At 34.4% G+C, this 13867-nt stretch overlaps 1 protein-coding gene across 1 annotated transcript in view; it reads left to right on the top strand.

Annotated features, from left to right (window-relative positions):
* The first annotated feature begins 444 nt into the window (after window positions 1-444).
* Window positions 445-13867, top strand: part of LOC132300592 (protein CHROMATIN REMODELING 25) — a 29833-nt gene continuing 16410 nt past the window's right edge. The window contains exons 1-13 of the mRNA XM_059797757.1: window positions 445-716; window positions 2120-2500; window positions 3198-3284; window positions 3386-3626; window positions 3703-3828; window positions 3930-3986; window positions 4088-4174; window positions 5223-5318; window positions 5533-5583; window positions 7008-7082; window positions 7185-7271; window positions 10819-10910; window positions 10996-11128. Of these exons, the coding sequence (XP_059653740.1) occupies window positions 577-716; window positions 2120-2500; window positions 3198-3284; window positions 3386-3626; window positions 3703-3828; window positions 3930-3986; window positions 4088-4174; window positions 5223-5318; window positions 5533-5583; window positions 7008-7082; window positions 7185-7271; window positions 10819-10910; window positions 10996-11128 (1653 nt within the window). The 5' untranslated portion in view covers window positions 445-576. The remainder of the gene's footprint in view (window positions 717-2119; window positions 2501-3197; window positions 3285-3385; window positions 3627-3702; window positions 3829-3929; window positions 3987-4087; window positions 4175-5222; window positions 5319-5532; window positions 5584-7007; window positions 7083-7184; window positions 7272-10818; window positions 10911-10995; window positions 11129-13867) is intronic.

Here is a 13867-nt window from a genome sequence, read left to right as displayed (position 1 = left end):
TATCTCTATTCGTGTAACTCGGTACTTATTTAGACTCAATTATTATGGATAATTAGGTCATTTTAACATAAATTCTAAAGAAAAATACTCCTCTATTCCATAATAGTTGAGTGTTTTGGGAATTGTGACTCACAAGTATATTTTAACTTCTTAACTAATGTGTGTGTGTGTATTTGTGTTGTATTTATTGCTTGATTGGGGTATTATGAATAATCTAAATAATATTGCATAATGTTAAAATAATAATAATAATAATATTGTATAATATATAATATTGATAAATAAGTCATTAAATACGTTAACATGTACAATTCATTTAATAAAGTGGTTGAATTAGTGTATAGGGTTGTTGACACATTTGTTGGGGTCCACGTAGCATACTCTTTAGTTTGACACAGCAGAGGATCGCCACCGGGCCACCGCACTTAGGTCGCCACCAGCTCACCGACACTTCGGTCGGTGTTTTTAGGTCCTAAAATATTTTATACCACCAAAGTAACAAATTTAAAACTATATTTAGGAGTATATGATTGTCACGACTGGCCAGGACTGTTGCCTCGTGGTAGTGTCCAAAGTATGGAAGACGAGGACGACGAAAGCGATTTCTCTTCTTCGCTCTCCGATCCCAGCGATTCAAGCCACGAAAATCTCCTAGATGAATCTGCTAATGACAGTGACGATGAACGCAAATCCCAAAATGTGGACGCTCTTGTGAGGTAGATTTTGATTTCGATCTGTTACATTCTTATTCGTCTCCTCAGTTCCCTATAATGGATTTCAATCTAGGTCTCTTTACTTCTGCAAGTATTTAATGTGACATTTGAAAGATATATTATGTAAATTCAAGATTCATTCCTTATCTTTCTCCATATATACACATTCGACTTCTCAATACATACATACATGCATACTCGATTATATATATATATATATATATATATATATATATATATATATATATATTTGATTTAAACCCTTTTGATTTGTCTTAGTAACCCCATTCTCTTACAACTGATCTCTGTTTTCCAATGTACGGTTTCGTACTTTTTTTTGGGCTGTAAGGAAGGGTTTAAAATTTCTTTCATTATTTGAATTGATATAGTTGCTCCATAGGGATTTTAATTTGATGGATGAAATCCCAAAACGTGGACTCTCATATGAGGTAGATTTTTATTTCAATCTGTTCCATTCTTCTTCGTCCCCTTCTTCCCTATAATGGATATCAAATGTTCATTTGGCTTGCTAGAGACCCTCTACTTACGAGTATGTTCAAAGTAAGTGATAAACATGGTTCTTGCAGGTTTATATGTGGTGCTGATAAAATCCTTGTGACTGCCTTCACAATCAGATTTATTGGGAACAAGGAACGGTTATTCTAGCCTTAGCTTTGCAGTTTCTGTGTGTCAATCTTAGAATGCTACTTTTCAAATATATCTAACTCCTTTACATAATTGTAGATTTATTGGTTAGCAAGCCAGTTCCATATATTAGTTTGGATTAACTAAATAGACACTCAACTATGTCCCATTGCTGCTTATTGTGGTTGTTGAAGGATACAAATATTAAAGTTACACCAACTTTAACAGCTTGAGCTTTTAGAGTAGATGGTTGTTAACCGTGCTGTTTTTGTGGAAAGACTCCTACAGTAGTTTAACCAGAAATACCTTAGATGTTTTGAGCGCCATTGCTTGACCATTGACAAAAATTCAATCTACCAGAAGTCAAATGTGGATTTGTACTTGAAAATAGCCGTTTTGTGTTAGTGTAAATAATGCTGAAGGTTTGGCCTTTACACAATTCACCTCTCTAAGCACCAGTGTTAACAGGGACGAAGATAAAATCAGTGAGTAGTGGCCTTTTTGTATTAAATTCGGTTTTTTTACTTTTCTTTTTTCAAAATTATTTTTTAGCCTTTTATTTTTCGGGTGCACATAAGAACTTTATTGGCTTTAGTCCTGCTACTAATCGAACCTGTACCCTTATTCCCTATATTGGAATTATTTAATGTGACATATCAAAGATAGAGTATTATATGAATTCAATGTTCATTCCTCATCACTCTCCATAAATACACATTTGATTTATTTGGTGAATTAAAGTCAATATTTTGAAATTACAGAGGCAACCTTGTGGTGAAAAGACAGTCACTACTTCCACGAGTTCTTTCAGTGACGGATGGAGCAGCTGTTGTTAGAAAGCCTTTTAAGCCTCCCTCAGGTAGTGGCTACAGCAATGACAATGAACAGCTTGTTCGCCGTCTCTGGGCTCGTAAGCGGTTTGTTCCCTGGGGTTCCACAAGGCCAGCATTGGTTGCCATTACTGATAAGCTGAATATCCCAAGTGCTATTGAGAATGAAGTGTCTGATGAGATTGTGAGTCTACCAGAAGGTGTCGAACCATTGGTATTGTGGCAGCCGCAAGAATGCGAAGGAGGAGCCAATAATCTGTTTCCCATAGTAGTGGATCCCTTGCTTGTTCGTTTCCTTCGGCCCCATCAAAGGTATTGTTCATAGTAAGGGTTTTTGAGTTGGTTGTAGGAGTGTTTTATATAAAGAATAGTTGAGTGAAGTGCTAGGAGCCATTGCCTGGTGCAGTGGTAAAATTGTCAAGCGTGAAAATGCATGCTTGAATTCTGATAGCAGCTGCTTTGCGCAAATAATGCCAAAAGTTGGGCCTGTATCAAATCTGCTCCTCTTAACACTGTTGATTAATCGGGCATAATGACCATCTTTAGTGGACTCATGTGCTATTAATGCTTATGAATTTTGATTAAAAAATGTAAAACCACATTACTAATAGAATTTCGTGACGCTAGTGATAACAACATATTTTTTCACACCAACGGGCCAGTGGCCTAGCGGTATCAACCCCTTACCTCCCAAAGGGAGGTCATGGGTGACAAGTGTGTGTGAGTACCAACTAGGAAAAAAAAAAAAAAAAAAAAAAAAAAAAAAAAAAAAAAAAAAAAAAAAAAAAAAAACATTTTTTCACACCTTAAAATGGAACTATGCTGTGCTGTATTGTGAAAATTGGATTCATTTTTCTTAGTCTATGAGGTTTTAATTATCCCAATTCATTGACAATCTAGACTTCCAAGTATATTTATGATAGGCGCAACAGTTTTCAGGAAAGTGTCAATATCTTGGTTTGTGTCTTCGTTTAATTATCAAAAGCCTGCCTTGTAATTTGTCATGCAGAGAGGGTGTTCAGTTCATGTTTGAATGCGTTTCGGGATTATGTAGTACTGCCGACATATATGGATGCATTCTGGCTGATGATATGGGGTAAATATCTCATGCTTTCTGGTATCTCACATGACAAATGTTTCTACATTTATGTTGTGCTCATTCTTGCCATGTTTCTTAGTTTGTTATTGTTTTTGCAGTTTGGGAAAGACTTTGCAGTCAATCACATTGTTGTATACTCTTCTTCGTCAGGGATTTGATGGGAAAGCAATGATTAAGAAGGCAATCATTGTTACTCCTACCAGTCTTGTAAGTAACTGGGATGCTGAAATTAAGAAGTGGGTTGGAGAAAGAGTCCAGGTTGTTGCGCTCTGTGAAAGCACCAGAGATGATGTTCTCTCTGGAATTCATAGTTTTACCAGTCCCATCAGTCCGGTACAGGTAAATTCGTTTGTTATTCTCCCAGGTATTGATTGTTATATGAAATTATGAACTGATTCATTTGTTATTCTCCCAGGTATTGATTGTTTCCTATGAAACATTTCGGATGCATTCTTCAAAATTTAGCCAGAATGGGTCCTGCGACCTTCTCATCTGTGATGAAGCTCACCGGCTGAAAAATGATCAGACATCCACAAATAAAGTAAGAAATGCAGATTTATGCTCTATCCTATTATGAATTTTTAGGAGTGCAGTTCTATCTTTTTTTCTTCTGGAGTTAATTTATGAAGAAATCTGGATCAGACATTAGCTGCTCTCTCATGCAAGCGCCGCATTTTATTATCAGGAACTCCAATGCAGGTGAGGGCTATTTGTACATTTTTTTTTAAATCACATGTTATCAAGCATTCAATCTTATTTTGTAATGCTATCTCTTCTTCTATTTCCATTTTATCCTACAGAATGACTTAGAAGAGTTCTATGCAATGGTTAACTTCACTAATCCTGGAATATTGGGTGATGCTGGATATTTTCGACGTTACTATGAGGTAAGCTAACAGTTTACATGCTAACCATTATGGCTGGTTAACATGAGTATGAGATACTCATATTTGACCTTAAATTAATACTTTGTGGAGTTTAAATATTGTTAGTCTTATAGGTGTGAATACCGTGTGATTAATGAAGGACTGCTTCTGGCACAATGTATGATCCTCATACGCATCTAAAACTGCTATTAGACCAACTATACCTTACAAAACAGAACATTAGGCTGCTAACAATCAATATATTCATAAAACGAGCGCATTAGGAATGTGATTTTTGACATATATGAGTGACAATACAATAAAGGTGAAAATTAAGAATGAAAATTTTAGGAGATGGATTAAAGAGCACACATTAAAGATAAAATGAAAGAAGGTTGACATTAAGATAGTTTAAACATGTGCTTCAAAGGCTAATAATTGAATGGCTGAGGAAGAGTGACATGGTCCCTATTAAGGTTAATGTTGGAAAAGAGGTATACCAGAGCTAAATCGGATTGAGAATTTGAGATAGTTGGAGAAGGTAAAATATCATGCGGTTTAGCTAAGATTATGACCATAGGTAGATTGGACTGATGAAACAAGATTCATTTAGCCAACTTAAATGTTAAGGAAGCTTGGTTGAGTCAAGTATTTGATTAATGTGCTAGCAAGGGCATTGACTACTTACCTACAAATTTTTGATAAGTAGGGATCAATTTTTAATGATATCTGCATTATTCAATGATCAATTAATCAAGTATACAAAGTATTCATTGCCATGCTGGAATTTATTATTATTTTTTCCTAGTTGATACTCACAAACCCCTCCCTCCAAGGAATTGTTTGCACCCTAGAGGAGTTGAACCTTAGACCTGATGCTTCATGAGGCACCGGAGCCAAGTGACTTACCCACTTGAGCCAACCCCTTGCGGTTCATGCTGGAATTTATTTTTCTTTTAACTGTTTCAAGTTAAGTTGTATATTTTGTTTGCAACTGATATATTATTTCCTTCCTTGTCTTTCTACTTCTTAACGTGAAATTCATTCTTATTTTGAATGGTTAATGAAGACTCCAATCATTTGTGGTAGAGAACCGTCTGCCACTCAAGAAGAGAAGAAGCTTAGTGTTGAGCGCTCTGCGGAATTAAGTGCAAAAGTAAATCAGGTAAACTTTTCTTCTTGAGATGAGCAAAATCTAGAGGCTACTGTTACCAGTTTGTGCTTCAAAAATCAATATCGGTGTCTTATGCAAGTCATAGAAATATTATTTGTTTCCCCTCAAAAATTTTATTTTTCAAACTGCTGGGGTCCTTAGTTAGAGACTACCAAGTAGGAATTGCCTTTAATTTTTAAACAGTTAATTCATATATTTATTTCAGTTCATATTGAGAAGGACCAATGTGTTGTTATCGAATCACTTACCACCAAAGGTATGGCTCTTGTCTTTATCTGTGTGCCTTTTTTATTTGTTAAATCTTGCATAATACATTGCAAAATATATTAATCCGTGTTCATGCTTTATCCCTTTACCCATGGTTTATTGTATCAGTTTTTTTTTTCCATAAATTATTGTATCAGAAAATTACAAATGGCATATGACAGTTTTTTCAGGGAAATCATTTTCTCAGGTGGTAATGCTCTCATCGTCCTTGGAAAGACTACACAGGAGTGCTTTTCAAATAGTTTTATGAAACAAATATGTTAATTTTTTTATTTTTATTTTTTATTGTTGCTTAGTGATGAGATGCTACCTCTATAGTGTAGGACTGTAGCCACAAGGCATTTTGTCTGGTAAAAAGAAAAAACTTTAAAGTTCTTTTCTTTTGTCATAATTGTGTAAATTATATAAGACACTTGAACTGTACATTTCATCAGCCATATAATACTCAAACTAGAAGATTTGTTATTCTTGAAGCTTCTCGTCCCTGTCCTTCTACCTTTTTATAGTTTTCTTCTTCGGTCTTTAAAGTTCAGACTGGTTATCTGTTTTAAATTTTAGTTCTCCTATGAATTACATGCACCACAGGACAGACATTTTGTAGCATGACTATCAAATTATTTTTGAGCCAGGACCAGCTAGTAAATTTGTCCTGGGTCACTTCTCAGAAACATGTTAGGAACTAAGTTGTCTTGGTTATCTGGCTTGAGTTATTGTAGAGCATGTCCACCATTTTAATGAGTGAGCAATATTTTTTTAAAAAAATTGATAAGCTAGTGAGTTTCTTCTTCTGATCTTATCTGAGTAGATCCAGGACATTTTCCCCTGTTTTCCATGTCTACACAGATAAAAAATACTGATTGAACAATCCTTGCTTAATTTATTTAATCAAGGCATCTAACTAAGATTATAAATCAAGTCGTATCTTTTGCTGAATCCAAAAAATGAGGGTCTAATATGTGAACTGCAGCAAACTGACATTTCTTAGTCATCCAATCTATTCTACATGAATATGTATGGCTGGAAGCTAGAAGATTAGTTCATTGCATTCTTTGGGAAAGTGAGAGTGGATAAAACTGCTACTAACTTGGTTAAGGGCCATATTTATTTTGTACTGCAAATTTCTGGTTAGCTTGATCTGACAAATTTTTGTGGCCATCAAAAATGTAGTTACGTTACTCGTATTTTTCCACTTTATTCATGTCTGGTTGTATTTGAATTATGGTCAATTATAATGGAGGTTCAATCAGGCAGGCCTGATTTTTATGCTGATTGCTGAATCAATTTAAAATATAATAGTTCAGTACAGTCCATTTTATTTTTCAGCATTAAATTTTGTCTTTTTTGTACTGATTCTCTCATTATTAAGAGTTTCTAAGTTACTGAAATTTACCTGAATCACAATTGCCTTTGCAGATAATTGAGGTTGTTTGCTGCAAGTTAACTCCTCTCCAGTCAGAACTATATAACCACTTTGTACAGTCAAAAAATGTAAAATCTCATTATTTCTTCAAAATGTGCAAAAATTAATGGATATTGGCACTGGGAATGGTTAATTAGCTACTTCCTTTATTTGGTTGTCCTAAAATACAGGTTAAAAGAGCAATTACTGAAGAAGCGAAGCAATCAAAAATCTTGGCATACATTACTGTTCTCAAGAAGCTGTGCAACCATCCTAAGGTTTAATATCACTGGAGGATAATATTTGTAAAGTTCTTTTCCTTTTTTGCCTAATTTACATTATGTACCGATAGTGAGGATTGAAAGTTACTGGTTATGGTTCTATAGTGCAAAATTATTGGTTTGTGAGTAATTGTAGGACAATAATCCTAGGCTCTGAGAGGCCTGATCTAAACCTAGAGGGAGGGTGAAGAGTTCTTGCTTAACAATTGACGGACTTTAACAGAAACTAAAAATAAACAACTATTAACTGTAATTTAGTGAAAAAAGAATTACTATTAACTGTGATTTGAACTTATATGAAAAAATTATTCATAATCCTATGAAGCAAGTACGTAAAGTAAATCATTCACACATGAACAAATGATTAAACTCCATTGGGAAAAAACCACGAGGGCTCAGTTCAGGCTGATCAAATCCACTATGAGAAAATGTCATCGTCATCATCCTAGTCTATTCCATATAGATGGGGTAAGACAAATGAATTCCCTTTTTCCATTGTTTCCTATTATACACCATATTATCTCTAAAATTTAAGTTTTTGTAAGTTGTTTTTAACAACTTCATCCCACGTAAGTTTTGGTCGGCATCTTTGTAGCTTACCTTCTAAACAAACAACTCTTCCTCTTTTAATACCACACGTTGAATATGACCGTACTACCTAAGTCTAGTTGCCCTAATATTATCATTTATAGGCAATAGGCGCTATACCTAATGTTCACGTAACATGTTCATTATTTATTTTATCTCTACTAGTGATTCCATTCATCTAACGTAGCATCCTCATTTTAGCTACATGAATGCATTGTATTTGTGCCTTTTTCAACGCCTAACACTCTGCTCCATTCAATATTGCCGGCCTAATAACCTTTCTATAGAATGTAGATATATATATGTATTTTTAATTTATTCAGTATTCATTTGTCACAAAGGATACAACTAACTTGCATCCATTTTGTCCACCCGGCTCTAATCCTACTTACTCCATCACCATCTATCTCCCCTTCCTTTTGTAGTCTAGATCCTTGGTAACAGAAAAGAGTTCTTTTAAGTAACTCTATTGTCATTTCTACTTTATCAAATTTACATGTCATATTCCGTTTTAGTCCAATTAACTCTCAGGCCCCTTGATTCTAATCCCTTTCTCCAAACTTCTAATTTTGTTGCTAAGGCTTCCTTAGAGGCATCTACTAATACATGTCGTCTGCAAATAACATGCACCATGGGATGTTCATCTTGAATATCTTTCATTGTTTTGTCTAATATTATCGCAAATAGGTAAGGACTTAACATCGATCTCTGGTGTAGTCCCACCTTTATATGGAAGTCACTAGTTTCCCTGCATGTAGTGTTCACTCTAGTCAATGTCTCACGATACCCCCTGAATAAGATTTATAATTTTTATAGGTACTTGTTTTCTTTATAGAGCCCACCTTATTATGTCCCTTGGCACTCTATCATGTGCCTTCTCTAGATCTAGGAAAACCATAAGTAAATCTTTTTGTTTACTCCTATATACTCCTATAAGTTGTCTTATTAAGCATAGGGATTCCATTGTGGATCTACCTGGCATAAATCCAAATGGGTTATCCGATATAAATGTTTCTCCCTTTAATCTTTGCCCTATTATTCTTTCCCACAATTTCATTGTGTGACTCATTAATTTTTTTTCTCTATAATTTCCACAATTTTGTATATCCCCTTTATTTTTATAAATTGACACTATTGTACTTTCCGCCACTTACTTGGCGTGCTTTCTTCTCTTACAATTTTGTTAAACAACTTTATTAGCCATTCAATGCCTATCTTTCCTAAAATTTTCCAAGCTTCTATAGGTATGTTATCCTGTCCAGCGACCTTATTTTTACCCAATTTTTTAAGTGTGTCCTCTACTTCCTTATTATGAATTTCATTTACCAATCCTACGTACGGTTCGTTACTTACGAATTCTTCTCCAGTATTTCCTCATTTAGTAATTGTTGAAAGTAGTTCTTCCATCTTTCTCTAATATATATTTGTCTTTAACTAATATTGTTTGACCTATATCTTTAATACACCTAACTTGATCCATGTCTCTTGTCAACCTCTCTATTCTTTGTCGTTCTGTAAACAGCTACTTTACTCTCTTTTGTTCCTAATTTTTCATACATGTTATTTATTGCCTTCTGTTTAGCTATGGTTACCATCTTTTTAAGTATGAGAAATGTAGCAAACTAAATTAACAAAACTCTAACCCAAGAACCCCCAGTTACAAAATGATCCAGTCGTTCTTTGCTGCTTTCAGTTAACAAATCCGTTTTTCATGTGAAGATGATCCAATCAATCTCTGCAATAAACAAATCCGCTCATCACGTGTTTTACTTCTAGTAGCACAATGATTTCCGTGACTAGTGATGTTTGTTCTTCATGTAGACGTGTATATGCTCTTGGTGTTGAATTATCCGTGTAGTCATTGAATATATGATGATCAACAGTCTTAATTCACTCATCATCTAATGTATGAATGATGAATGGAGAAGAAACAAAGTCTTGGAATTAGATTGCTGGAATGCACTCAGTATAAATGTATATACTTGCTTTGGTTGTCTTCCAAAATCATAGGTTTTTCTGAAACCATTGGTTTTTTTATATATAGAATGGAAGCACAAAAGGATTATGGTTAAAAGTGTTTAAAACTTATTTAGAAACTGAGTCTTGCAGATTCCGCTCAATCAGGAATGATTCGATCGATGTAAACTTGTTAAGAAGCCTTTGGTTGATCCATCAATTGATCGAAGCTGCCCTGTCCTGATTAGTAGAATTTTAAACACTTTTATGCATATTATAAGGATTTTAAAGATAAAAACATGTAAATAAAAAACCCTAATTTATTTAGAACATGAATGGTACAGTGTCAAAAGGCTATATTTTAACAATTCTGCTCCAATGGTGCATTTCATCCAAAATGCTATTTGGAGTGTATTATTTTCATTCATCTGCTATATTTTGGAGTGTACATGTCTACTCAAAAATGCCGGACACATATCCCATACCCATGTCCGAGCAATATGTGTCCAACACGGGTACTTCACTACTTTTGAAGAGTCTATGTAGCATAGTCGTCAAGCAAAGTAAAGAAGTTAGAAGTTAATCTTTTGATGTCTATATTCTTTCACCAAATCAATGTTAGGTCATGTTATGCACTTGTAGTTGTTCAAAAGATAGAATGTTCTCTTAAATTGAGAAAGTTGTAGTCCACTTTTTGAGGCTTATGGTGATTTATCAAAGCTATTTTATTAGTGTTCTCTTAAATTTAGAAAGTTGTAGTTGATTTTTTGAGGCTTATTTTGATTTATCAAAGCTATTTTATTTCTTTTTGAAAGATAATAATCCATCTGAGAATTTATTAGTTTGTTATTTGTCCTTAGGCTAGACTTGCTCTATTTAATTGTGTGTTACCTTTCACTCTCAGTCCTTCTTATGTTCATCTTATGTACAAGTTTCATAATCACTGTTTTTTCATGCAATATATATATATATAATATAATGATATATGTATATTTTGAAGCTTATATTTGATACGATAAGAAGTGGGAGTCCTGGAACATCAGGTTTTGAGGACTGTTTGCGTTTTTTCCCTTCGGAGATGTTCTCTGGAAGGTAAGCTATTTCTGATTACACTGTCGATATAAATTTATTCTATAATATATTTTCAAGTCATGGATTTTTTTCTGTTATTTTTCAGATCTGGAACATGGACTGGTGGTAATGGCGTTTGGGTTGAACTATCTGGGAAAATGCATGTCTTAGCTCAGTTACTGGCCCAGCTACGTCAAAGAACAGATGACCGAATTGTCCTTGTTTCGAACTACACACAGGTAGTTCTATATTTTAATTCTAGCTAACTGAAGAGCTGGCAATCTGACATATGAATTTTATTTATTTTATTCGTTGTTTCTATATGCTTTTTTAATGATAAGCTGTAGGGTTCATGAGGCTATTGCTTGTGCCTTCAAGCAAGACTGTACCTTCATGCCATTAGTAGAATACTCTGCATACTGGTATTGCAGTATCCAATTCTGGATTGTGTCATCTGGATATTTTCTTTCATTCACAAACTTGAATAAGCATGTGAATAGTAGGTTATTTTTTTTTCCACAACAAATGTTTATATAAAGTGATGAAATATAGTCTATATTGCATCTATATGAATTCTATTAAGTTACTTTAATTATTGAAGGTTTTTTTTTTTTCCTTTTTTTCCTTTATCTTGATTTTCAATCTCACTGTTGTTATGGCAGTTTAGGATACTTCCTTTGGCCTCTGTTAAAAAATATGTATTTGTTGGCCAAGCTAATAACTACTATGAGTTGAAACAGAAAGTCTGGTAGATTAACAGATGTGATTCCAGAATTAGAGGGGGTGAATAGAACTCTTCCTTTGACTGTGACTAATTAAACATTATTCTTTTTTAACTTGAAAGTGTAATCAATTAAACAATCAAGCATATGATAATTAACCACTCAAAAGCAAGTAATAGACATATCAATTTCAAGTGGAAAACACTCAACTGGAAAAAAAAGGGGGACCTAGTACAAAGCTAAAGGGTGCACTTTTCAAAGAAACAAGTAGTCAAGTACAAACATCATTGCCAATAACACCTTGAGACCATCTGATTGTTTACTGTTTTAGCTTTTGACTAATAGAACTTCTTTTTGTTTCCAAATGCTGTCATTTGCAATTTCACTAAATCCTTAAGCTGTATCCAATCGTAATCCTATGATTCCCATTCTTACACTGACAGTAGACACTTCAGTTAGTCAAGCGAACCACCTCTTGTTTCTTTGAGAAAATGTACATTTACTTATTGAAAATGTGAAGATGTTATGGAATCTTTACCATTAGTAATTCTTCTAGAGTTTCAATAATTGAAGAAGAACAACTTTTAATCACATCTTCAAAGTCTCACTCAAGCTCACTAAGTTTATGCGTAACAGATATCACAAGTCTCCGACCAGATATATACTGGTACATAGATCCTATTACATAAGTTTCTGTTCTTTATTTATTTTTGGCGCAAAAAACTTGAAAAAATTCTGCAAGTGCCTGTTTCCCGAGAAAAGACGTTTTTAGCAATTCAAAGAAGAAGAGGAAGCGGAAGAGACTATAAGGTCGTAGGACGCTCTGATACCATGTGGAAGTTAAAAGAATTGGGAAAATTCAACTCAATTGTATTCATCCCAATAGGGGTATTTATATGTGTGTTACATGAAAGGCAAGCCCAAATCTAAGGCTAAATGTAAGTTATAAGCCTATAATTGAGCCTAAACACATGAAACAAAAGATATGCAAATATACAAGCTAATGCCAAGCCTAAATCTAAGGGAGCTGTCTAACATAGCCTATAATTAAGTCTAAACATATATAACAGAACATATGCAAATATACAGGCTAATAACAAGTCTAAGGGGGCTGTCTAACAACTTCCATGCAAGCTTGTCTGGTTATATATATATATATTTTTCATGAATGAAATGATTTCATTTCAAAAGGATAAGCATTCAGTACACAAAAAAAAGTGAGGGCATACCTTCACTGGAACTGTGCATCCAAAGAATTGAGAACGACCGCTTCCATTACAAGTTCATTAAAGGAATAAATGGCAGCCACATCCATAACCTCAAAAGCAACTGATCTAGCAACATCAATGGAGCAACGTCAACCTGGAGTTTCTTTCTTTCCTTCCAGATTGTATATCATCAAGAACTCTGAGTCCAAGCCCTCCTTCAATCTTAGGTCTTGCAATTAGAGACCCCATTTCAGGTAATGCATCCTAGAAACCTTGTCTGTGCTTCCCTTAGAAACTTCTTAATTTTTACCTGGATGACATTAGAAACAGCAGCAGGAATTTTAAAAACTGAACACCAATACAGAATGATAGGATAGATGCATGTTCTGACCAATTCTGTTCTCCCAGCTAAGGACAGTTTCATATTTGACCAATTAGACAATCTATGGTTAAATCTATGAAGAAGATCTGAGCAAGAGGCCATGGACAAATCATACATGCTCATGGAAACCCCCCAAATACTTGATAGGAAACTTTCCCTCTTTAAATTGCAGAATTCTGTTGAGAAACTGTTTCCTCCTCACTGACTTAGAGAAAAAGATTGTAGATTTGTGAGGATTATCTTGAAGTCCAGAGACAGCAGCAAAATCATTCAACACCCTTTGAATAGTCACAGTTGAACTACTATCAGCGTTAGCCACAAACAAGAGGTCATCAACATATAAAAGGTGACAGAGAGAAGAGTTGATCTTTCTAGCAGACTTAATAAGAGATAAATTTCAGAATTGACCTCAATTTGCACCAAAGAAGAAAGATATTCAGCAACAAGAGTTAATAACATTGGAGAGAGTGGGCAGCCTTGTCTAAGGCCTCTACCTGGTTGAACGAAGCCTTCTGAAGAACCATTGACCAATACAGTGAACTAAGAGGTAGTAAGACACTCCTTTTTCCAATTAATCTAACTCTGGCCAAAACCAATCTTCTGCAACAAAGTTAACGTGAATCTCCATGACACAGTATCATAGGCTTTATTTAAATCAATTTTAAT

Source organism: Cornus florida, unplaced genomic scaffold (genome assembly GCF_030987335.1).
Source record: "Cornus florida cultivar Cherokee Brave unplaced genomic scaffold, ASM3098733v1 CherokeeBrave_3.0.0_Hap2_Chr03, whole genome shotgun sequence".
Taxonomy (NCBI): domain Eukaryota; kingdom Viridiplantae; phylum Streptophyta; class Magnoliopsida; order Cornales; family Cornaceae; genus Cornus; species Cornus florida.
The sequence above is the reverse complement of the archived record's forward strand: the minus strand, read 5'-3'. Positions and strand labels throughout refer to the sequence as shown.